The 27,294-nt window shown below is 37.4% G+C and overlaps 1 protein-coding gene across 1 annotated transcript in view; it reads right to left on the bottom strand.

Annotated features, from left to right (window-relative positions):
* Window positions 1-27,294, bottom strand: part of PHLDB2 (pleckstrin homology like domain family B member 2) — a 118,498-nt gene that overhangs the window by 8,344 nt on the left and 82,860 nt on the right. The window contains exons 12-14 of the mRNA XM_021007107.2: window positions 14,737-14,827; window positions 12,644-12,790; window positions 5,536-5,755 (exon numbers count right to left, since the gene is read on the bottom strand). Coding sequence (XP_020862766.1) covers window positions 5,536-5,755; window positions 12,644-12,790; window positions 14,737-14,827 — 458 coding nt within the window. The remainder of the gene's footprint in view (window positions 1-5,535; window positions 5,756-12,643; window positions 12,791-14,736; window positions 14,828-27,294) is intronic.

Here is a 27,294-nt window from a genome sequence, read left to right as displayed (position 1 = left end):
CCTGGGACCAATTCATATTGTTCTTGGTGGCTTTGGATGTAGGGGCTTTGACTTTGTTGTCTTCTTCTGGTTGTATATTTTGGTCTTCTTTTTCACCAAAGTAAGATAATATAGTCTGACTCTTTTTGCACTGCTTGCTCATGATCCGTGCCAATTACTTGAGTTTTAAACTGTTGTTAAGGTATGAATCTGCTTCCAATGTGGAAAATGTACTGTCCCAAGCTTCGGGGGTTTGTACAGCTGTTTTCAGAGATACTTGTAGGGACCTGTAAATTTTCAGTTCTTCCAAAGTGGCATGATAAGGGGCAAGGTGTTTACTCCTTTCCTGGCCTACAACTACAAGTACTCCTTTCTGTCCTGTAACTGTGATGAGGGGCTCCTCTCCACAACCACTACAAGTTCCACCAAGCCGGCGCTCCTCCTCACCCCAGCACCGCTGAAACCCCGCCTTCCTTTCTCAGGCACCGACAGAAACAGACTTTTCCCATTGACCTACTAATTTGTCTTTGGCATTGGTGGATTGAGGAGTCTGGAAACCTCCACAGCTGCCCACAATCCAGTCCTCTGAGGCCTGCTCCCGGTTTGTTGCAGCCTGCGTGCCCATGCTGCGGCCTGTGCAACCATGCCGCAGTGCACTGCGCTCCCAGCCCGGCACAATACACCTTTCTGATCAATCATCCAGGTTGTCTTGGGCTGGAAATTTGTTTCACTCTGTCTTTTTGTGGGTTCTGCTGCTTCAGAATTTGTTTAGAGCCATTTTTTATGAGTATTTGGAGGGGTTTGGAGGAGAGCTCAAGCAAGTCACTGCTTTCACTCTGCCATCTTGGCTCCGCCCCCCAGAATATACTTCTAATCTTTATTATTTATCACTTCCTTCAATTTTTCTTTCTGATTATTGTCTCTATTTGTCTACCTTCCAGTGGTCATCTACACTTAGGGGAGGAATGGGTTCGAAGAGAATGTGTATCTGACTTTGACAAAATGCTATCATAGACCATGTTAATGATAGCTGATTTTTTTGTTTTCAATTTGTGTGTATGTATATATACGTACATAAATATACACATATATGCATATATGTTTGTCAACAAATATAAATTATTATATTTATTATGGCATCTAAAATCAAGTGAAAACTAAAAAAAATAATTTTTTTAACCACAGTATCTCCTATGGATAATATAGCACGTGCCTCTTCAATTCAATCTTAAACTATTATTCTACATTTATACCGTTATGTATCACTTTCATGGATTCAAGATCATGGCTAGAAGCTGCGATGATGTCACATGATGGCTGCATTTCCTTAAAGCTACTTAAGGTACCACACATTCTCTAACATGAGGCTCAATGACTTGCTCAGTTAAATTGCCCAGGCACATGCTAATAACTGATTAAGCCAGGATTCAAACGCAGGTCTTTTCTTACCCAACAGTCAATAATCCTTTTGTTAAACCATACCCACTGTCTCTTAGAGTCAGGTTAGAAATGGGTTTGAATCTTGGTGTTCTCATCTATTAGTTGTGAGATTCTCAGAAAGTCATATATCCTCCCTAAGCCTTACTTTCACCCTTTATAAATATAGGGCTAATAATACTTACACTACCATCTTCACTGGGATGATTTAAGGAAAGTCCTTGGTAAACCTTAAAGGCATTTGGTGCCAGCCTACCTTTCCTGCCATATTATACATGAAGCCATTCCATAAATGTTCCTTCATGTGACCCCACGCGAGTTACTTAACCTTTGTTGCCTGAGTTTCCTCATCCACAAAATGACAGTAATAATAGTACCTGCATCCCAGGGCTGATGTAAGGATCAAATAAATTAATATATATAATATAAATAATATATAATAATACCTATTGTTGTTTTTGTTTACCCTCTTAGAATCCTTTTTTCCCTTTAAGGCTCAACTCAGATAGCACCATCTACATGAAGCCTTTCTGATCTCTCTGCCTCACCTCACTCCCAATCCCTTTGCTAGATCTTTTCCAATAAATCATCTTGCATCTGTTTTATATCCATTCCATACATACCTAAATATCTACATGTCTTCCCTGGATGGGTAATAAGCTCCTCAAGGGTTAAGAGAAGTTTCACTTTTGTGTATCCCTAGCACAAGTACAGTGTCTAGCACACAGTAGGCATTTAATAAATGCTTGTTGATCGGCTTTTCTTTTTATGTAAATTTGAGTAGTTATTGTTATTATTTTTTTATTATTGCTTTTTTATTGTTCAATCATTTTCAGTTGTGGCCAACTCTTCATGACTTTAGTTGGGGCTTTCTTGGTAAAAATATAGGAATGGTTTGCCATTTCCTTCTCTAGCTTATTTTATAGATGAAAAACTGAGGTAAAAAAGGGTTAAGTGACTTGCCCAGGGTCCCATAGCTACCAAGTGCCTGAGGCCAGATTTGAACTCAGGAAGATGAGTCATCCTGACTCCAGGCCCAGTGCTCTATCCACTATACCAACTAACTGCCCCATTATTATTGCTACTAACAACAATTCATAAAAATTTGAGTTACTTAGTGACTCAACGATCACAAAATTAGAACTAGAAGAAAATTACCCAGTTCCACAATCTAAAAGTTATCTATTCCAACTCTTTAATTTTCCAAATGAGAAAACTGAGGCCTAGAGAAGGTGACTTCTTGTTCAAGGTCATACAGTAGCAAAGCCAGAATCTGAACCCAGGTCCTTTGACTCCAAATCCAGTGCTCCTTCCATAGCCTGCTGCATACATTGTTCACTTGTTTCTTGATATCTTCACAGCCAATGCTCAAAATGGTTATTAGATAAGTGTTAAAATAAATTCAAGGCAGTTCATTTATTATAGACTTCATAAACAAGCTGCATGACTGCCAACTAAGCTTGTCTAATTTTGTATGACTTTAAGTATGGCGGATGACAAACATAAAAAATATTTTCCATTCTGATGGCTTTAAAAGGCCATTTTCTGATGTAGGAGTGAAAATTCCACTCGATGCTAACTATTGTGTGCTAGATCACAGGGAAAGGAGCTCTCCCTATCTATGCTTTAAAATTTTTATTATTTTAAATTGCCACTAGAAGGGAATCTTCATTGCTTATATAATCCACTAAATAATACTGACATATATGAGAAAGAATTTCTCACGAATAAACTATATGTCCTTATGTGGCAGGGAAGGGTAAAGAAAAAAATTGAAGGAAAATTGCCATCACTCACTTCCCCTCCTCTGACACCAAATTCTGCATGCTGACTGGTTATCTACCACCATATATGTTAAATTATAGTTCAAGGACTAAGTGGACATTTTAAAGTAGAGCCTTTGATGATTAAATTACCAGATGGGGAAAAGAAATGCTTTCTCCTCTGCAATTCATTTTAAAAGCAAGCTCCTACAGATCACAGAAAAGATGTCTGAAGGATGCAGAAAGGGAGGAAGTAGAAGCTTACATAAGGAAGTATATAGGTGGTAAGCACCTTCCTTGATCAAGAGAGGAGAAAGGGTATATCACAAAATATCAACTATAATAATAGCTAGCATAATAATATGCTATATTATAATAAGCATTTATATATAATTTTAAAGTTTGCAAAGCATTTTGCAAATATTACATTTTATCCTCATAACAACCCTAGGAGGTATGTCCTATTATTGTTCTTATTTTACAGTTGAGGAAACCAAAGCAGACAGAGGTTGAATGACTTGCCCAGGGCCACACAGTTAGTAAGTGTCCAAGGCTAGATTTGAACTTAGGTCTTCCTAACTCTGGGCCCAATGCTCTATCCACCATGCCACGTAAGAAATTCTATACTCAAAGTGTGATTAAACCCAGAAGACATTATACCTGGTCACTCTGTTATCTCCCAAGAGAGCTTTAAAGTTGGTTAGGCAATCTGTCTGAGGAAAAAGGTATTCACTTAACTAAAAGTTTAGCCAGTGCAAATTGTGGCTCAATTTAAGAAATAATTTCCTAATAATTGTGGCTTTCTCAAAAAAAAAAAGAAAAGAAAAAGTATAAAGGATGTCCTTGGGAAGATGCAAGTTCCCCATCACAGGACATATTCAAGTGGAAACTAGATAACTACCCATCAAAGGTACTATAAAGTGGTTGGATTAGATGATTCCTAAGGTCCCTTCCAATTTTGAGACTATGATTCAGATTATCTTGTAAGACAAGACAACATTCAGAAGGTAACAAAGTCTCAAAGGATGTTTTGCACATGAAAGAAACTGACCAGAACCATAGAAACTTAAATGTTAGGCAGAACCTTACAGAACATCTTGTACAGGCTACCAACAACAACATAGTATAACAAAATATCCTTTCAATAGCTCCCATAAATTGGCATTCAGCTGATTCTTGAATATTTACATAAAGGTGAACTGCTTTGTTAGAAATATCTTCCTTATACTGAGCCAAAATATGTATCCCTATAACTAGCACCTTTCAATGATTATTCTCTCTATATCTGGGGTTCTTAAATATTTTTTTTTAATTCTTGGGAATTATATTTCCACATAATTGATTTCTTTGGTAATCATTTGCAATTAAAAACCTTATTCTGAGAATAGGTCCATAGGTTTCACCAGCCTATGTCGGTCAGAGGGATCCAGGACACAAAAAATGCTGATCTAGAGATATATAAAATAAGTAAACTGTCTTTTCTGTATAATAGCCCTTTAAAAATCTGAGTAACTATAATGTTCCTAACTCAAATATTTTCTATTCCAGTCTAAATACTCCCAGTTTCTTCAATTGTTCCAAATGCTAGACACCCCCACCATTCTAATTGTCCTCTGTAGAGTCAATTCAGTTTTTTTAAAATGTCTATTCTTTAAAAATATAGTGTCTCAAACTAAACACAATATTCTAGATATAGTTACATCTATTCAGAATAATATGGGATTGCTCCCTCTCTTGTTCTGGACATAATTTCACTAATTTCTTTTTAGTAGTTGTATTACACTGCTGGGCACCAGGCAGAAGTCAGGAGACACAGATCCTTGTCCTAGCCCTGCCATTAAATTACTGCGTGACTTTAGGCAAGTCATTTAATCTCATTCACTGCCTCAAGTTGTCTTGACTTTTGTCCTGCCGCTGGATTTCAATGACTCTAGAAAAAAGAATCAGGCTGAGGACTTTGCACTCTGCTTCACTTAAATCCAATTCGTGTGCAAGTCAAGACCTCACCATCATCCACTATTTTACCTCAACATCATGATGTCATTCATTGGTCATCTTCTAAAATGAAGGACAAACAACAAAAACAACAACCTGTACAACAGCATTGGATTAAGTCACTTAAGGGATCCTTTCAGCTATAAGATTCGATAACGTGTAGAACTGGCAAACATCTTTTCATGATATAAGAAAAAAGAGGTAGAAGAATTACATTCTAGCAATTTAATATAAATCTGCAGGACTCAGAGCAGAAGGCTAAATATTGACTGTGACAATAATGCTACCTCATTTTGTTTCTTTTCTTTCTTTTTTTTTAACAGCTTTTACAATCAATAGGTTGAAATACTGTATCACACACCTGCATAATAGGAGAATGTTCTTTTGTTTCGGTCAAAAACAAACCACCGTTTTTTCCAGGTTTTAATTTTTCCACCCATCTTGATAAGAAAGCCCCGACAGGTCTTTTCTGTGATGGACACGTGGTAACAGGTTTCTATATTGTGGCCAGCAGTCTCTACATGGCTCCGTAGATCAAAGTCTTCCTTCCTAACAGGCAGATAGCGAGTCAAGGGTCGAGCCTACAACAGAGCAAAACCCATTTAATCCACCGTAGTAATTATTTGCATAGCTTCAGGCTACATATACCTCAAAGTTGACCTCCTTTCTGAAACCAAGTGAAAAGCCAAGCATAAAAATTACCATATGTTAGAATTTTGAGAAAAAAGAAATGACCTAACATATGGGGACATACATATGGGGACATAAAAGGCTTAATCATTCAAACACAAAATACTTGAGAATATTGATAAAATATTTAGTAGGATGATGCTAGCATAATATAGGGAGAAGTAGTCAAATAACAAACATTTAATAAGTACCTGCTATGGACCAGGCACTGTGCAAAGTGATGCTGAGGATATAAATAAAAGAGCAAGGCAACGCCTGCCCAAATAGAGCTTATGTTCTTTTGGAGTGGGAAGAGGTTGGTTCATAGATAATAAAAAGAGCATACACACAAAATAAACACAAATTTTTCTACAAGAGACTAGGCCACTCAAGAAGGACCTCTTGAATGAACTGAGCCTTTAAGGGAGCTACAGGAGTGGGGACAGCATTCCAGTATCTGTATGTGCATGAAGACACAGAGATAGGAGATGGACTGCTGTGTATGAATAGCAAATAGGTCAGATTAACTGGAATGCAGAATGAACAAGGAGGAATAATGTGTAACCAGTATGAAAATATAGAATTAGAGGCAGATCATGAAGGTCTTTAAATGACAAATGGAGGAATTATTTATTATAATTATTATGTATTATATAACATTATTATGTTATATTATAATTATATGTTTGTCATAATTATAATTATTATAGAGGCAATAGGGAGCCACTAAAACTTCCTGAGCAAGAGAATGATATTAGACCTGTACTTTAAGAATATCAATTTGACATCTGTGTGAAGAATGTGAAGGATGGATTGGGAGGAGGGGAAGAATGGGTGCATGGAGACCACTTAGGCTATTTCAGTGATGAGGACCTGAATGGAGGTGATTGTGGTTATAAGTGACAACGTAAGAAGGCGATAAATGTGAGAAACAGGAGTAGAATCAGATAAAATCAAGAAGAGAGTTCTTTTATAACTTGAAATTAGAACACTGTGATTTGGAAATGGTTTTATAGGGAATTTGGTAGAAATAATATAGGAGGATGAATTAGAATGTCCACATAAGATGTACAGACGCAAATTATTAGCTTTGGTAACGTGTCCTGTACTTTATTCTTGTTACTCTAAAAAAAGATACATGTGATCAACCTTAATCTACTCTGCAAACATTACTCAGTCAGTAAATGAACAAGCATTTATTAAACACTGCTGTTCACTGGGACTGTGCTAAGTACTGGGGAAACAAAAACAAAACTAGCAAAAAACAGTTCCTGCTCTCAAGGAACTCACAGTCTGCATAACACCCCAAAAGGAACACCTCGATTTACTAGCCAACAAGACAGAGCTAAAAGGCAGGGATTTATTTATCCAAGGAAAAGTTAAAAAAAATAGTGAGTGAAATTCAAACTTGAGCTTAATAAGCAGCCAGTAGGATTTTCAATCAGACCTCAAACAAGTCACTTCTCCATGGGTATGAGTTTCCTCATCTGTAGAATAAGGGGTTATAACAAGTTGCCTCAAAAGCATCTTGCAGCCCTAAATGCTATGGTATTATAGGAGTGATACATTAAAAATGCTACACAAAGAATTCCTGGACTTTATTATGTATCTATTTTGCATATAACTGTACAATAAATCAACCAATAAGGATTTATTAAGCCCCTACTATTTCCCAGGCATTGTGCTAGGTGCTGGGAATACAAATACAAAGAAACAATTTCTACTCTCAAGGAATTTACATTCTAAATATTTATGTTAATATTATCTTTCTTAGTTAGATTGTAAAGTCCTTGGAAAGCACAGACCTGCTTTTTTCTTCTTTTTATCCCTAGGGCCTAGCATAGTGCCTGGCTCATGGCAGACACTTAATAAATACTTGTTGAATGATTGTTTTATTACTAATGACCTGAGATGCAAATAGGAGAAGAGTCTGGCTGGTCTATAAGGCATACATCACTGTGGTTACAAACATAAAAAGCTAGGCATCTGTAGATAAAAATAAAATAAAATAAAATAAAATAAAATACCCCTAAGCACTTTGGCACAGCAGAAATTCTTTTTCCCTTATGCAAATTCAAAGGAAAGCTGAAATGATTATTGAGTTCTTGGGTGGGTGGAATAGAATGACCTAATCAGACACAAAACATATAATCAGGTTTAAGGATAAGCTCTGCATCTTGGCCTGCCAAGATGGTGTGGCTTAGCTTTATTGCTCATCAGAATTTGGCAGGGATTTGGCAAGCAGAAGGAAACCACGTGAGTACCAATTTCTAGTTCTCCTTCTTAGAGCTTCCCTTTAGCTTTGCAGAACTTCTGCACCAGATAATGGCACTGGCTTTGGTGACAGTGGAACACCGCAAACCTTTCTAAGGGATCCTTATCATGATCTCGGACTTCTAGTTTTCTTGTCCCATTCTTCTGGATACCACAGGCCTGAGAGTTTCCAGTGGCTTATCAAATGCAGAGAAGTGATTCAGCATGATGGCTAAAGAGCTCATGCTGAAGCCAGGAAGACCTAAATTTAAGTCCTGCCTTTGACACACATTAACCGTGGAACCTATAGCAAATCACTTAACTTCTCAGTGCCTTGGACAATTCCCTAAGACCATAAGTTATAGAGAAGGCACCAAGCTGAATAAGTAGAAGGACTTTGCTCACCTGGGATTCTTCATATGAATTAAATCCCAAGTCCAGTCCCTATATCTATCAAAGGTTACATAGCAACCAGTCACACTCAAAGAAATCGTACTTCCAAAGAAACTGAATGTTGTATAACCATAATGACAAAGACTGATTCTTAAGAATCATGAGGAAATGCATCTCTCTCCATTTTTTGAAGAGGCAGAGAGACTGAGTATAAAAACTAAAAACGAGAGAAATGCAAATTAAAATAACTTTGATGTTCTACTTCGTATTTATCAATTGACTAATGTTTCCTGTCCATAATCCTTGATTAATAAGTAGGTTAGCTTTCCTAAACTGATTCCTCCCTCTCCATTTTCTTTTTATTACTCCTTCTCCTCCTTCTCCTACAATGGATGCTTCACTGGACAGGGGAGGTTAGAGGGATATATTTGAAAATGAAGGTGATATCAATCAATCAACTAACAAGCATTAAGTGCCTACTGTGTACCACACATTGTGCTAGATGCTGGAGATTTAAAAACAAAAGAAATCAATACAATTTTAAAAAGATAAAAGAAATTATCTAATTTCCCAGACTTGTGGTTATCCATCTTATCTTTAGGAAAATGTTATTCAGTCTGACAGAGCACACCACACATTAAGGAATGCTTAACATCACTGCAGTTTAGCCCTTTAGAATATACAAGCTTTATAAGTAGCTCTAGTCATGAGAGGAGTGACTACTCAAACTATACTTTTACAAGTGGAACCCAGTAATTTGCACAAAATGGGAGCTTAATTAAATTTGGTTTCCATTCAGTAATGCTATGAACACATGTGGTTGACTATAGCAGTGATTAGGAAAAGTAAATGTGAGTCTGGGAGAATGATTCTACTCAAGTTTTGGCATTCTGAATGATGAATTCATTTGAAGCCAACACTCATCAACTTCCCCCCTCCTACTCTGCACTCCAAGGAAGTCTACGCATTAGGTACTTAACGGTAAAGCTATTAAAATTAAAAAAGGATGTTTCCCTGGTGGTGACTCTTGCTTCCTGCCTCCCCCTCCCAAAAAAGAGCCCCAAAACAAAAACAACAACAACAACAAAAATAAACCCATACCAACTATGTATAAGAGAGGCCAGCACATAAGCTGAGGATTGTTATTTCAAGGAGAGGGCACAAAAGTGTGAAAGAAGGTAAGCCATGTCCTCTTACAACAGCATGGTGAGAAATTAGGTCTAACTTTTTGTTCATTGCTGTTGTATCCTTTCTGCAAAGGAGGACAATATGTAAAATTTCAATATGAGTCTCTTAAATATATCATTTAGTTACTTAGCTGTAGAATGGTAGTAGATATAGGATCAGAGATTTAGAGCTAGACATGATTTTAGAGGTTTTCTGGTTCATCCTTTCCTTTTACAGATGAGGAAAATGAAGATCAGAGGACTTAAGTGGCTTGTCCAAAGTTTTACTGGTGGTAATTATCAGAGCGGGGATTTAAATTGGGGTCCTGACATCACATCCATTCTTTCCACTAAACCACATCTACTTCTTTTTTTTTAAAGGCATATCTACAAATACTTTTTATTTTTGGGGGAAGGGGTCAGGAGAGGATCAGAACCATGATTTCAACAGGGTATATGACACCCTCTAAAGATGCAGATCAGCAAGACTTTGAACCCCTGAGTCTCAGACAATTTGAGCAGGGGCAGCAAGAGGTTTAGAGGCAGAAGGGGACCTTCAAAACCATCTGCCCTGTCAGTTTACAGCTGAGGAAACTGAGGCACAGAGAAGCTATGTGATTTACCTATAGTCATACAACTAATAAGTGTCTGAAGCAGGATCTGAACCAAAATCTTCCTTGCTCTAAATCCAGCATCCCATTGGCTAATCAATACCCACCTTTCTTTGTTTTCATTAATATTATTAATTCCCCAGACTTGTCTTTGTTAGCACATATTTACTTCTTAGGTGCAAAGAAAACTTGACAGATTGAAGAATACAGGCAGAACAGACCATCTACCAGATGTTTTTTTTTTCCTTTTAGGCAATTGCTGCCCTCTCCAAAAATGGAAAAAAAAATAAGTTTACTAATAAAAATAACTAGTTACTTGAACACAAAATCCAGTAAGTAACATCATTTATGACTCATTCCTATATTATAGTGCAATTTTTTGAGTGACTGATATTATAAATTATTGATAAGTATTCAAAATACAAAATTTTTAGACAAAAGACTCAAGATGAATATCTAAGAATCCTAACAATTTCAGAACATGTATTATTAATATGTGAACTATGAAAAGACCAGGGGCTCTAACTTTGCATGCTAGATCTGAAAGGTTCTCAAAATGGAATTAATTGACAGTATTTACATAGTGCCTTTCTTACAGAGAGTGCAAATATCATTTATCATTATCATGATCCTATGAATGAAAGGAAAGCAGTGATTACCATCAGTATTTCATAGATGCCAAAATGGAGTCAAAGAAGGGCTATGCTAAATTACTTGGCCAGAGTCACACAGTAAGTTTCACTTCTCTAATTAGACACAAAGTGTCCTGCTTCCTAGACTCTACCAACCTCATACAACACCGCCTGTGCCACAAGGCATGGCCAAGGAGAACGTTTTGATGTATTCCTTAGAAATGGATTCTCTCACTCATGCTTTCAAAGTCGTACAAAGAAACATTTACTTTACTTTTTTGACATACTTCTGTGGCTCGGTAGGAGAAAAAAAAAGTCCTCTGTCCCCAAACAAAATAAGCTAAATAATTTACCTCCTTTCTAAAGATCTGAATTAGCTGATGAGCTTCTAGAATACACACACACATTAATTCACAAATAGTTCTTAAACCCTTATCATACTGCAATTGAAGAGCAGTTAAGAATTGTTCTCTGCCTTCATAAAATTTACTTATGTCTAGTAGACACAAATCTACATGACCCACAGATACCTATGATACACCATAATACAGAAGGGCAAAAGAAAGTGCTATTTGAGGTCTGAGGGTGAAGACTGTTGATGGTGGGGAAACAGAGAGGGCTTCCTAAAGATGGTATTTGAAATGGGCTAATCTAATGCAAATCTTAGCCCACAGAAGAACACAGATCTTAGAATACGAGCTCCTTGAGATTAGGGACTGTGTTTTTGCCTTTCTTTGTATACACACTGCTTAGCACATTAACTGTTAGACAGGAGACACTTTATAAATACTTGGTGATTGACTGACTTACTAGATCTGGGGAGGACATAAGGGGCTATTTAGTACAGCTGTCTTATTTTACAGGATGGGTAGGAATTCAATAGGGAAAGAGGAGAGGCTGGACATTGTGAGCAAAGGTATGAAGCTAGAACAGTTCTGAATGTGTTCAGAGCAACTCTCTAGTCTAATATGGCCTGATGATAGAATTTAGGGCAAGAAGTTATATGATGTAAGGGTAGAAAAGTAGGATGAGTATAGATCAGGGGTGGGAAATCTGTGGCCTTCTAAGTCCTCAAGTGTGGCCTTTTGACGAGTTCAAGTTTTATAGAACAAATACTTTTATTAACGGGATTTTTTCTGTGAAGTTTGGATTCAGTCAAAGGCCTGCACTTGAGGACCTAGAGGGCCACATGTGGCCTTGAGGCGACAGGTTCCCCACTGTTGGTTTAGATTATGGAGGGCCATGAATGCCAGGTCAAGCAATCTGAGCTTTACTTAGGCAACAGAAAGGACCTGGAGACTTTTGAGCAGAAGTCACATGATAGATCTTTGCATATCTAAAGATTATTCTGGCAGAGATTGGATAGTTTTGGATGGCAGAGAGTTCAAGCTGGAGGAGCTATTAGTAGGCTACTGAAATATTTCAGGTAGTAGTAATAAGGGCCTGTAGAGTGGTGGCAATGAGAATGGAGAAGAAAGGACAGACAAGGATCATGGGCTCATGGGTGTAGAGCAAGCAAAAGATGTTAGAATTTTTTTTTGTTTAAAAATTAAAAAGAAACAAAAAACCCTTCATAGTCTATGTATGATTGCAACATACTGGATATTTCTTTTCTTTATGATAGAATGAAGACTATACAGTGGTGCTCCAAAAGACCTTCTTGTTGTTGACATAGAATGAATGACATGACCACAAGAGGGCAACATACTCTAAATCTGTCCAAATTTAATAAGTATCTGACCAACCTGTGCTCTTTGCTTCTCTCTTATTTTTACTTCTTTTTCAATTAGTTTTTGTCGTTGGCTAGTTTCTTCTTGCAATCTTTTCTCTAGTAGTTCTCGACGCCGTTTTTCTTCTTCTAGAGCTCGTTTTTTGGCCTCCATTTCACGTTCCTAAATACCACCATGCCATGCAAAGAATCACTGTTTTAGAGTTTGATATTATTACTCACCAAGACAAACTCATAAATCTTTCTTATACAGTGCTTGATAATTATAGTGGCAATGTAATATATAACATAAAGAATGCGGAGTCAGGAGACTGTGTTCAAGACTTGGCTCCAAGACTTAATAGCCGCATAACATGAAGCAAGTCACTGAGCCTCAGTTTCCTCATTTGTAAAACTGAACATGATACTACCTATTTCATGGGCCTATTGTAAGGAAAGGTTATAAACTTTAAAGTACTGTACAAATGAAAGATGGGAGCCATCACAGGGATTTCTGTCAACATGATAAATTAAAATAAGGTAATTTATAAACAGAGCTAGGTAACTTTTGAGATTACTGTAAGCTGAAATTCAATAACTGAACATAACTGGGATCTAGGTATTGCTTCTTGTACAAAGAGTCAGTCTTTAACTCTCTCTCTCTCTCTCTCTCTCTCTCTCTCTCTCTCTCTCTCTCTTTTAAGGCAATTGGAGTTAAGTAACTTGCCCAGGGTCACACAGCTAGTAAGTATCAAGTGTTTGTTCTGAGGACAGATTTGAACTCAGGCACTCCTGACTTCAGGGCTGGTGCTCTAATCCACTGTGCCACCTAGCTATCCCTTTAACTCTCTTCCAAGTTATTTCACTGTTAAGAAGAATACCCCCTTCTCAAATCAAATTGTCATCCAAATTCTTGTCATAGGAATTATTCTTGGAGTGCCCCACCTCCAGTTGCCTGCTACTAATTTAAGGACATTAGTATGATTGCTGTTCTACTGCTCCTTGTCTAGAGTGGAAAATATGGATCATATTTATTCAAATTCTAGAATGGAATGGGGGAGAGAAAGGGAAAGAAAGGGGCCTTTATAGACAGATAAGAAGATATTTGGGGGGCTTCTCAAAAAACCATAGAGAGAAATAAGGGCATGATGATCCTATTATAATATTATTATTTTATTACACATTATTTATATGACATGTAATATATCAACATGCCATTAAGTAATATTACTATGTAATCACATATTATTACATTAATAATCTTATTGTTCAGTTGTTTCAGTCATGTTTGACTCTTTGTGATCCCATTTGTAGTTTTCTCGGCAAAGATACCACAGCAGTTTGCTGTTTCCTTCTCCAGCTCATTTTACAGATGAGGAAACTGAGAGAACAGGGTTAAATGACTTGCCCAGGGTCACAAAGTCAGTAAGTGTCTGAGGCTGGGTTTGAACTCAGGTCTTCCTGACTCTAGACCCAACATTCTATCTACTATGCCACCTAGCCTCCCATACTAATAATCAACATGGGCTAAAGGTAGAAGGGGAAAAGATGAAGACAAAAGATTATCTAAAATCTCTTGGAAATAATACAACCATGATATTTATCAAAGAAAAAAAGTAATTTCTAGATTACATTCACCCTAGCTTGTGATTTATATATTTAGAATGATAGGATTTCTGAATTGAAAGGAATCTTAAAGATCAAGCCTATCATTTCAACAGAGTAAGAAACTTAACTTAAAATTATGGGGCAGCTAAGTGGCTCAGTAGATAGAATGGTGGCCTTGGAGTCAGAAGGACCTGAATTTAAATCTGGCCTCAGACACTTACCAGCTGTGTGATTTGCCATTTTCATCTTCAGCTCATTTTACAGATGAGGTAACTGAGACAAAGTTCAGTGACTTGCCCAGGGTTACACTCCAGTATCTTTGCCAAAAAAAACCCAAATGGGGTGACGAAGAGTCAGATATGACTGAAATGACTGAACAACAACAACAACAAAACTTAAATTTATTTATTTAACAAGATCATACAGCCAGGTAGACGCAGGAAGGCCATCTCATTCCCAGTTCTAAGTTCTTTCTACCATGTACACCAAAGTGGCTCTCTTAAATGGATACAGATCACTTACCCTAGATTCAAGCAAACGTGTCTTTTCAGCATGAGCCTGTTTCAACAGCCTCTCCATTTCTTCTATTCTGGCAATATTTGATGTGCTGGCACTAAATAAATTAAAGGGAATGTTAAGAGATACTATTTTAGATGAAGAAATACCACATTTTATATGCATATAAATGATAACATTTTAAAGAATTTTCTAGTTTAGTATGAACAAAAAATTCGATCTTCAAGTATAAGACTCAAGAGAAGCATAAAAAACTAAACAGGAAAGGGGGGAAAAGATGTTATTCAATAAGGTTAAATTGTTTACATCCCTACACAGGAAGATGATACTTGTAACTCTTGAGAACTGTATCTTTATTATGCATTTAGAAGAGGTATACATAGACAGAGGGTATGGGTATAAGTTGACTTTGATGTGATGATAAAAAAAACAAGGGGTGAAAAAAGATTGCGCTGGGAGAAGAGGAAAGGAGGAGGCAGAAAAGGGTAAATTGCATCACAGGAAGAGGCACAAAGACATATGACGGTAGAGGAAAAAAAGGGAGGGAGGCAAGCATTGTTTGAACCATAAAACATATGCAGGATTGTCCCCATGATATTATTTAGCAACCAATAGAATGAGTGGACTGAGCAAATTCTATGCAGATTATAGGCGGTGCCCATATGCGAGAGTAGGTGGCATTTGGTATTGGTTAAAAACACAAAAGTCAATAAGTGGTACAGATTAGGAACATAGCATCTGGAAGCAAATAAATATTATAGCATGTATTTGATAAACCCAAAGACTCCAAATGTGTTGGTAAGAACCACTCACTATTTGATTAAAAACTATTGGGAAAACTGAAAAGTAGTCTGGCAGAAATCACCATCTCACACCCTATACCATAATAAGCTCCAAATGGATACATGACCTAGATATAAAAGGTCACATCCTAAGCAAATTAGAGCACAGGGAAAGAGATACCTTTTGTAACTACATCTAGGAGAGAAGATTTGACCAAATAAACTATAGTGAGGATCATAAGAGATAGAATGGACAATTTTGACTACATACAATTAGAAAGATTTTACAGAAACAAAATAAAAGCAGCTAAAATTAGGAAGGAACAAAATGCCAAGGAACAGATCTTTTTGGCAAGTTTCCTTGATGAAGGTCTAACATTTAAGACACACAAGAGCGTGAGCCATTCTGCAACAGACAAATGGTCAAAGGATGTGAATAGACAGTTAGCAAAAGAAGAGAAGCAAGTTATCATCAGCCACATAAAAATGCTCCTAATCACTAATAATAAGAAAAAAGCAAATAAATACAACTCTGAACTTCCACCTCACATCCGGTAAATTGACTAAGATGACAAAAAACAAAGATGACAGTTGCCAGAGGGGCTGTACAGTATTAGTGCGGTTGTGAGTTGATCCAGTTATTCTGGAAAGCAATTTGGAATTATATCCAAAATGACTAACCTATATATTTTCCCCTTGACTCAATAATATACCTTTACTAGGCAGATGTCCACAGAGATCAAGAAAAAGCAAAAGAACCCATATTTATAAAAATATTCAAGGAGTACGTTTTGTCATAAGAAGAAATGGAAATGAAGAGGAGTGCTTTTCAATTTGGAAATGATTGAACAAATTATGGTATATGAATGTAATGGCATACTATTGCATCATAAGAAATGTCAAAGGGGACAGATTTAGAGAAACCTGGGAAGCTTGTATGAACTGATGCAGAGTGAAGTGATAAGAACCAGGAGAATAGCTGATACAATGATTATATCATTGTAAAGAAAAACAACTTTGAAAGCCTAAGAACTCTGATCAATGCTAATAACTAAGCAAAACTCCAGAGGAATGATAATGAACATACTTCCCATCTCTTACAGACAGAAGATGAGCTAGAGGTGAAGAATGAAATTTTTGGATATAGCCAATGTCTGTACCTGTTTTTCTTGATTATATTTATGTGTTACAAGGGAGGGCTTTTCTATTTCTTGGGGGTGAAACTGAGAGGAATAGGAGATAGTGATAGTGATGGTGTCTTCTCCCAAATGAAAAGAAAAACAGGCTCATTAATGAATCATTTTTTAAAAATATATAGAGTAGAAGAAGGTTCAGAGGGAAAAAAGGACAAGTGAGACAGTTTTGGAACTTGATCCTTGCAACAGCCCTATTAAGTTTGTAATACTTTATTATACTGTACTGGTAGGCTCACTTTATAAATAAGGAAATCGAGGCCCAGAGAAGTGAAATGATTTATCCAAGGTCACACAGCTTATAATTGGCAGGACTTAAATCTATGGGTTTTTTTCACTCCAAATCTTTCTACTATATTGCAAAGTTATAAGGGTATTAAAAATAATAGAGATCAGAAGCAATACTAGAAGTATTGATTTGAAGAGAGAAGACCTAGATAGGGAGATGAAAACACAAAACAATACAATATCATCATTCACATGTCACTGTATTTTGCTGTCAACAGAAATCAATTAAAATACAAATAGGCTGTGCCTCTTAGTATTATGAGCTATTAACACTACTGTAAAGTCTAAGAATGGTGATGGCATAAAACAAAGAGCAAAGGCAATTAATTTTATTTCTCCACAATTACTTGTTCATCTCCTTTCCTTCCCACCTCAGGCTGTTCCAAACTTGTTCTTCTCTCCTCAACCTGCCCTAAATTACTAAGAAAATCAAGACTATGCAACATGACTTTGTCCATATTTTCTCAATGTAGAATCCCTTCTCGTTATCCTTGACTCTATACTCCTTTAGTCTCTGATAAAGAGGTGGCCTTTCTACTTGCCAAGGCCCACCAGTGCTCTCTACCTGTGCCCTTGATCACATTCCCTCCTGACTTCACCAGCAGATCACCCCTTTTAATTATTTGCCCCACTCTCTGTCATTTCAGTTTCTGACTAGAACCTGTTTCTTTACTTGCTGCTTACAAATATGCCCAAATCTCCCTAGCTACATCTTCTCAAGCTATGATACCTTAACTCTCCTCTCTCAGTCAAATTCCTGGGAAAATCTGTCTATACTTATCGACTCTGCTTCCTCTCCTCTTGCTCACTTCTCAGCCCTTGGTAATCTGACTTTCGACATCATCACTCAACTGAAATTACTCTTACCAAAGTTATCAGTGACCCTTTAATTGCTAGAGCTGATGGTGCTTGCTCGATCCTCATCTTTGTAACCTTTCTGCAGCGCGATTCACTGTCATCATCTGTATGTTCTTCCTTTCTCTAGATTTTCATGACAGTACTCTCTTCTAGTTTTCTCCCCACCCATCTGAGTATTCCTCAGTCTCCTCTGTTTGACTCATTATCCACATCCCAGCCCCTAAATGAGGGTGTACACAGTGGTTATGTCCTGGCCCCATTCTCTTTTCTCTCAAGACTCTTTCACTGGGTAACTGGGTTTAATTATAATTTATATCTTTCTGCTGAGGTCCAGTCCCACATCAACAACTGCTTATTGGATATATCAAATAAGTTGTTCCAGAGACTTCTCAAACTCAGCATATCCAAAACAGAATTTATTACCTTTCTCTCAAACCTTCTGCCAAATTTTCCTGTTTCTGTCTAGAGTACCACCATCCTTCTAGTACATCAGATTCACAATCCTCATTCTTTCTCACTCCACTTATCCAATCATTTGCCAAATATTGTATTTCCTACCTCTACAATATCTCTGGCATCTGATCCCTTTTCTCTATCTACTCTGCCATCACCACCCTTGTTCAGTTAGCCAGTTAGTCAACAGGCAATTATTAAGCACCTATTATATGCCAGGCACTATGCTAAGCACTGAGAATATAGAGAAAGGCAAAATAAAACCCACCAAAAAAACCCCTCCAAACACCTTCTCTCAAAGAGCTCACAATCAATGGGGGCGGGGAGAGGCTATCATCTCCCATCAGTTGGACTATTGTAATAGTCTCCTGACTGGTATCCCTTTATTGAGTCTTCTTGTCCTCATCTATCTCAGCTACTACAGTGATTTTCCTAAAGCACAAGTGTGACTGTGTCACTCTCTCATTCAATAAAATCCAATGGCTCCCTATTGCCTCTAGGATAAAATATAAACTCTTGTTTAGTATTTAAAGGCCTTCACAATCTGTCCCCAAGCTACTTTTCCATCTTTTATTATACATTACTCTTCTTAGTACACGCTACAGCTCGGGCAAATTGGCCTTACTGTTACCAAAACACAGCACTCCATTTACCATTTCTGGCTAATCCCTTTACCAGTAATGTTCTCCCTCCTTGTCTACAGCTGTGAGAAATTCTGATATTTTCAAGGCTCAGCCCAAGCATCACCCACTACTTGAAGCCTTTCCTGATATACCCAGCTATTAGAGACCTCTACCTCCAAATCATCTTGTTTCCATTTGGCACATACTTCTATGTGCACATGTAGTCTCCCCTTTTACAATGCAAACTCCATGAGAGTAGAATTTTAATTGGATTGAATTTTTTTTTGGGGGGGGCAGCATTTGTATCCTCAGCACCTAGCACTTAGTGCTCGGCATGTAGTAGGCACTTAATAAATGCTCATTGATCAACTGAGTTGTCTTAAACCTTCCTATTCCTACATACAATATGAGGGAACTTAAATACAGTCCTAAGAATAAGGAGCTTTACAACTTGGACAACTGACTTTCTGTTGCTTGAAGGATCTCTTTGTGCCCAGGCAAAAACTAGCTCTTCCCTTGGAACACGAAAGCAGGTGGGATTCAGAAAACAATAATTTGTGCTAGCTGCCAGAGGAATGCCTAGATTGCAGAGTTCCATTCTCCAGTAGCCCTAAACTAGCCAGATTCTTCAGGGACACAGAGAATATTAGTAAATCTTTACAGTGATTGATGCAGAAATTCTTTTCTTTAATGGGAACAACCAGTTGTGGCAAGGTATCTCCTTGATACAGCAAGACAATTCAATACCACCGAATGATATACCACCTTGCATTTACACAAAATGTAAGTACTTCATTTCTTTATCTGGATCCCCAGTGACTTTTTCTATATATTTTACTCCAGCTTCACCTTTTTCCACCTTTTAATTAAAGTTCACAACTATCAGAGCATATATTGATTTTATTTGGAGATTCTTATCAAGTCTTTCATAGAATTCCTTGACCACTTCATCCTCAGCAATAAGTGCTGGTGCATAAGCTATGTAGCAAATGACTGGTAAGTACATAACGAATCTCCCCCAACAGATAAGTATATGTGAACACACACATGTACCACACACACATGTGTACAAGCACATCGGTATGCACATGTGTGTCTATGCATGTATACATATGCATATCTATATCTATCTATCTATCTATCTATCTATCTATCTATCTATCTATACACATTTATATAGCTATCTAGACTTAAGAAAGATGGAAAAATATTAATACTGCAGATCCAATTTAAAAGTGCATTATGTCCACATTCCCCCCACACACACACATACACACAGAGAGTCATTTGCTAAACATTTACCAGCATATCCTTGTACTTAGGCTACATAAGTAGGTCAGATGACAGAGTCAAGGGACTTCAGTCCATAGAAGTGGGGCAGATTATGAGGCCTGGTGATTCTCTATCTCATTAGAAGAAAGAAGATTGTTGACTCCCATCTCATCCAAGTCCTCTGAGTAGTAAAGTAACCTGGGCTAAAAAGAGGAAGGCACTCTGGTATTGGCATGGCACCATGAAGTTTTAGATGGGTCCTAGGACTGCCATGGCCTGAGGAGGAGTGAGGGCATGTAATAGGTGGAGTCTTGGGTGTCCCTAGTGGTGGACCAAAGCATCACTGTTACCAGACTGGAGAATTGCAGTCATTTACTCTTTTCCATCACTTTCAGTACATAATATTTATGCTATAAATCCAGTAAGCAAAGCCTTTTTCTTGTGTTTCCTATAGATCTGGATACTAACTCCAGGCCAAGTAAGTTAATAACTATTATTAGTAGGAATAGCGATGATGCACATACTGAAGTTGTGCATCAGTGTCCTGACTACTTTGCTCCATATGCTCATTACCTCAGGACCTTCAGTGGAATGGAAAATTTACACCCCATTGAGTCTCAAAATCTCTTGGCTTTTAACACATGTTATTCTTCATTTCAAGCCACGTGCTTGTTTCACAGTAAATGTCTTTGATGCAGGAGAAGCACATTTTTTCCCCTTAATCACATAATGTTTTGGCAGCAAGTGGTATCCTTGTTACAAAAAGTGATGCCTCAACAAAAAATGTGAAGGTCAAATGTACCCACAATGTGACAGAACACTACATTTCCACAGGACATTTCCTGTGGCATAATAAACCACGAGACTAAGCTCATGTCCCCAGAATTCCAGCATGGAATTATATCCTTAATTTATATATAATTTCAGGGCATGCTACTATACAATTAAACAGAAATCATACCAGGACCTTATTTTCTACTCTTTTTTTTTCAACTGGGCTTCAAAAAAGAAGACAAGAATGACATCTCCCTAATCTACTATCTTTTGTCCTAGTGGGCAATCAAAAAAGGTAACTTTCTTAAGGTTAATTCCATAGAGATGCAGTGCAGTGTAAGTGGATAGAGTAAGCTTGTTTCAAAGCCAGGAGGACAGAGATTCAAGTCCTAACATATATGGGCTATATTTCCTTGGGCAAGTCGACACATCCCTTAAGCTCCCAGTGGTCTAGGTAACTTTCTGAGATGAAGGTATAGAGAAGCAAGTACAGAGAGTTCCTCAAATGGAAGTTCCCTATACTGATAAAATCACAGATACAGTTCCTGATATCTATTAATGAAATATGTATTTTCTACCAAAGAATAGAACCCTAGGGACAATATGGTATGGTGGAAGGCACAATGAACCCAATGTTTCCTTTGATAGAACATAAGCATCTTGAGATCAGACATTGCTTCATGTCCATTTATTTGTTTTTGAGGCAATGAAGTTAAATGATTTCCCCAGGGTCACACAGCTAGTAAGTGTTAAGTGTCTGAGGCCTGATTTGAACTCAAGTCCTCCTGACTTCAGGGCTGGTGCTCTATTCACCATTGTTGTTTTTTTTAAATGTACAATCAGTGTCTATGGTGTTACATAGTACATAGTAGGTACTTAATGAATCAAATGATATTAAATGAGAGATAAATTAAATGAGATAAAGAGTCTTGTAAACTTAAAGCAGTATGTAAAATTGAGTTATCAATATTATCATTATTAATAACAAAATCATATTAAATGCTTGATTGATATTAAAAACATACTGGCTCTGATACTGATTAGCAAACATGACTGGGTCAGCTCTGCTGAATTACTGTTCAAAAGCTTTTGAACCATGAATAGCCACATATGATTACTAGCTAGGTTATTCCGTTAAGTAGTAGAATCTGGTAATTTTAAAATTCAATGTATTTGGCAGCTAGGTGGACTCTGGGCAAAGTCACTTAGCCCCAATTGCCTCACGAAAGAAAGAAAAGAAAGAAAGAAAGAAAGAAAGAAAGAAAGAAAGAAAGAAAGAAAGAAAAGAAAGAAAGAAAGAAAGAAAGATGTATTTGACATTGGGAACACATAATTTTTCCCTTCTCCTTTCAGAAAATATCTTGCCAATAAAATGGGGATGGAAGGTGGGTGTTATATAGCCATAGTGCTAACTACTACAGACTGTTGTAACATAATTTCCCTCTTTAAGTCTCTAATGGAGCTACAGTAAGAGCACTTTAGGAGGTATTGATAGTGCTTAATCATATTCTTTTACTTTCAGGGAAAAAAGAAAAAGATAATTCATACCTCTTCAACTGCTCTTATTGAGATCTCAGAGCTATTCATCCCATCAATGAGAGAGGAAATTACATGAAGGTAGAAAAATATGTATTTATTCTTTAAAACTAGGTAAGAGACCTCCTTATAGACCCTTTAAAACCTAAGGTCTTTTTCACATAAAATTCCTATCTAGCCTCATGTTCTGTATGTTATTGTTGTGAAGTTGCCTTTTTTCAAAGTTAAGAGCAGGGCTTTGCACTTATCCCCATAACATCTCATCACATAAGAACCAGTCTATTCCTCATCTCTCCACTTCTCTCCCCCCTCCATAAGTCTTTGAGGATACCCATTCAGTCATCCAGCAGGGACAATGTCTCACACCCTTATTATGTGCAAGAAACTCAGCAGGCTACCATCAAGACAAAAACAAAAAGTCCCTGACCTAGAGGAGCTTAAATGCATTCATTTTCCCCTCCTTCCTTCAGACCATCTGCAGATTTGATAAACAGCTTTTTTATGTTTACATTACTGAAGTCTGAAATAAAGAGCTACTTCTCTGTCTCAGCATCAAATTCAATGTGAAATTCCTAGTTACCAGATAAAGTGAAGGTGACAACAGACATTTTGATGCTAAAATGTCAAGTGACCAAAATCTAATCAATATTATTTAGTATAACAAGGAGGTTATCTTTTCTAATTCCCCTAGAGAAATTTAATGTGATGTAAAAAAGCCACTGGATATGCAAAGTATAGGATTTTCGAACTGGAAGAAACTGTGCAGATAATCTGGTTCAAGCTCTTTGCTTTACAGATTAGGAAACTGAGGCCAGGATATTACTATATAACATATATCCTATGATGTGCCTGAAATGATAAAATAGCCTCCATGTATACATACACATGCACACACACACATTTATACACACACACACACACACACACACACACACACACACACACACACACACAGTATGTATATTTATACACAGTGGTTCGTCTTGGGTACTATGCCAAGAATTCAAATGTGCTCTCTCTTAATTTTTTCCCCTATTATTTCTACTAGATAAAACACAGTGAATCATCATTAGAAACAGGTTTAAATGTCTTGTTATCCAAAAGTATCACATACAAAATCATTAGATTAATGTTGTTTGTGACTAATTGCTAAGTGTTTATGGTTTTATGCACACATTGGTAGAAATACTTATTTTAAAATGTAATATAAAGAACCCATACAGGCAATTTGGTGCAGGGGAAATAGTATTAACTTTGAAGTCAATAGATATAGGTTCAAATTTCTGGCTCTGCCATGCTGGGCAAGTCATTTAATTTCTCTGAGCCTTATCTTTAAAAGAAGTTCTAAACAGATGATCTCTAGCTCTTGATCCTACACTTATGACCCTAGAAATCTTCAAATTGATAAGGTGGAAAATGTTCAGTTTTTCAATATCCACCAAAACCTCCACAAACACAACATGATCCTGATGCCACTGAATTCACTGACTTTCCCTTTTTTTTAAAACTCTGCCTCGCTGCCAGCCAAAATCATAACTCCTATGACCTCATCAATATAAATGTGTGCCTACATGGTTTAAAGTATTACCCAAGTTCCTTTAGTGCAGAAGAGGGCTTGGAACCCACTACAGGAACACAAGTTATGTTTCCATAATGTAAACTCAAAAACTACCTACATGAACCACTGGCTGGAGAGCTAACACATATGAAATGTAATACCTGGTACCACAAGAGTATATGTAAAACAATTCCTTTGTTGAGTCACAGCTGACAAAGGCAGAAACCAATCTGCCTGACCTTCCAAGGATGTATGTACAATTTTATTCAGTCTTTCCTGAGATTAAGTGATTGCTATCATCTTTTCAATCCAGAAAATAATGATCCAAATATTAAGCTTCAGACTCTCCATTCCCTTCCCCTCCCCCCCACCTCCATGAATTCCAGCCATTTTGATCACAGCAGGACACCTCTGGCACTATGTAAATACTGTTTCAGTCATTAATGCTGGAATTGTAATAAACTGCTCTATAATTGTTCCAAAACAGCAGCATCAATTCTCCTCTCCCACACACTGTTCCTTGGCAGCTTTGTTAGGCTGGAGTTTGCCTTTGAAGTGATTTAGTTTTTGATTTCTAAAACTGTACAGCTCATGGGTTAGTCATTTGAGTGTTTCATGTAGCTCAGTAAATGACCCACTAAACAAAGTTAGGTTGTTTTTTCAATGGATATGTCTACCTAGGGTGACCACCTCTGGAAAGGGAGGAAATGCTCTAAAACGTATATGCTGGTATTATTTCCAAAAATACTTCAAATTTATATCTTGTTCTATTTTCACAAAATTCCTGTATGGAACAGAAGGGAGAACATTATATTATTTCTTTAATTTCTAGAGACAAGAGGATCAGGGCACAGAAATGTTCCTTTAAGGGAGCAGAAAATCAGCAGTAAGAGTCAATATTCTCAGCACAATGTCACTGGAAGTTATTGCTGGTGTAGCTATTCCTCCTTTGTTCTGGAAGAGGACTAAGGACATCACAAAGGTGATGTCTTGACATGTGCATGAATTGGTCATAGGTTCTTGCTTGGTTCTCCAAAGTCATCAAAGTCCAGTGGTAAGACAAAAGTCAAGACAACTGGTGATGGCCCAGGATGCAGAGGATGACCTTAGCCTTTCTATAGATTATAGTATAGTAAAAGACAACTGGGTTTGCAGCCAGGATATATGGGTTCAAATCCTAGCTTTACTATTTACAGGCTGTGTGACCCAGGACTTAATATTGTCCTATGCAAAATAAGATAGTTGGAAAATGAGGGAGTTGATCTGGATGCTCTGTTGAGATATTTCCAGAGAAAAATCTTCTGCTGATGCTATTATTTCCACTGATGTATTTTGAATTCCCAGGGGTATGTGGGACTAAGGCCTCTACAATTCAAGCTCTGAGATGTTAGGGTCTGTTCGTTTATCTTGATTCGAAGAGCATCTGGTAGTATGATAGAATCTGAGATCTAGAAGTCAAAGAGCCTTAGAGTTCATGTAGTGTAACCCACTTATTTTACAGATTAGAAACTAAGACCCAGAAAAGTCAAGCCATTTGTCAAGATCACAGTGTAATATTAGACTAGCAAGCATTTCTATAGCCCTATAAGGCTTGCATAGCACTTTAGAAACATTAACCCCAATTGTCTCACCAAAAAAAAAGTGAGAGAGAGGAAAACACGTCCAGCAGTGGCTCACAAGAACATTCTAATTTATTCAGATTCTCACTGGAATCCTGAAATTTCCCCACTATCAATTTCTACCTATTCAGGATCAGTCCTTCCTAGATTGATAAAAGGACCCTCCAGCATATCTTTGACCTTCCTACGTTTCCGGTCCTTGTTAGCCAAAAGTTGCAACAATGATCACAATCCCTTTTCCCTGATATTTTCTCCTGTACTTTCATTCCTATCCAGTTCAGCTCTACTTTTTTCCAGGCTCACTTTAATCCTAGTTCTGCCTCTACCCATCTTTTCTACCATGCCCTTAGAAATCACTTCTCTAATTGTTTTGAACAAAATCAGCCATGCCCAGTTCTCATCTTTCAAGTATTCCTTTCTTCCTCACACTAACTAAAATTCTTCCTAAGGATACCACAACTAGGACCACAAAATCACAGAATCCCTGAAGTTGGACATCTACAGAGACTTTATAATTGTTCTCATTATGGAATCTTGGAGTTGGAAGAGACTTCAGGGTTCAATCCCTTCTACAGAATCTCCAGCCTTGTTTGAAGTCCTCTAGTGACAGGGAACCTTCTACTTCCTAAAGCAGTCAATTTCATTTTTCAGCTTTTCTTTATCTCTCCCCTGGATATAACATCCCAAATAACCAATCTCATTGCCTCTAGTCTCTCCCTGCTACAACCCCATTTCAAAAACAATGGGAGATTAACTTTCCAAATACTTTGATCTGATCATGTTACTTCATTGTTCAAAAACTTTTAGCACCTACCCTTTTCCTACCCAATAAAAGTTAAAATGTGTTGGTTGGCATTTAAGATGCCCCTTGATTTGGATCCAGCCTGCCATTTCAGCTTTATCTCACACTCCTTCATACCTTTAAATATTCTAGCCAAACAGGTCTATTCCATGCCTCCTAACATACCCTGTACTACCTTGCTGCCATCTTTGTTCATGTCCTGCTTCACATCTGGAATGATTTCCCCCGCAAACCCTATGCCACTATGTTTATTTGCTTCTGTATGTTGTGTATCTAATATATTATATGATTGACTTTTCTATGTTTTTGAAACTAGATGTTTTAATGATTACTACTTTGTAAACATCTTTGCAACTCTGGCACTTGCAGAACCCCTTCCTAGGATGATTCTTTTGGAAGCTGTGCAGAGGACAGACAGGAGAATGGAATACAAGTAGGAGACTATTGAAATTGTGTAGAGATGTTGTAGCTATATACATGGAGAGAAAGGGACTGACTTGACATGTTATGGAGGCAAAATCAGCAAGACTTGGCAACTGAAAGGATATGGGAAGTGAAGTAGAGGTAAAAATTGAAGAGGATTCTCAGGCAGTGAACCTGAGTGACTCAAAAGGTGGTAATGTCCTTAACTAAAATAGGGGAAGTTTGAAGGAAGAGTGACTTTAAGTAGAGATTTAGTGCTAAATTAGGTGAGGACCATACCATCTGGAGCAACCACATTGGCCTCAGAGTTCATTAAACTATAGTATTGACTCTAGAGCAAGAGGAGCTGAGTTCAAATCTTGCATTTGGTATTTATTACATAG

This window comes from Phascolarctos cinereus, unplaced genomic scaffold (assembly GCF_003287225.1).
Source record: "Phascolarctos cinereus isolate Bilbo 61053 unplaced genomic scaffold, phaCin_HiC Scaffold_726;HRSCAF=1367, whole genome shotgun sequence".
NCBI classification, from domain to species: Eukaryota; Metazoa; Chordata; class Mammalia; order Diprotodontia; family Phascolarctidae; genus Phascolarctos; species Phascolarctos cinereus.
This window is presented reverse-complemented; position numbering and strand designations above follow the sequence as displayed.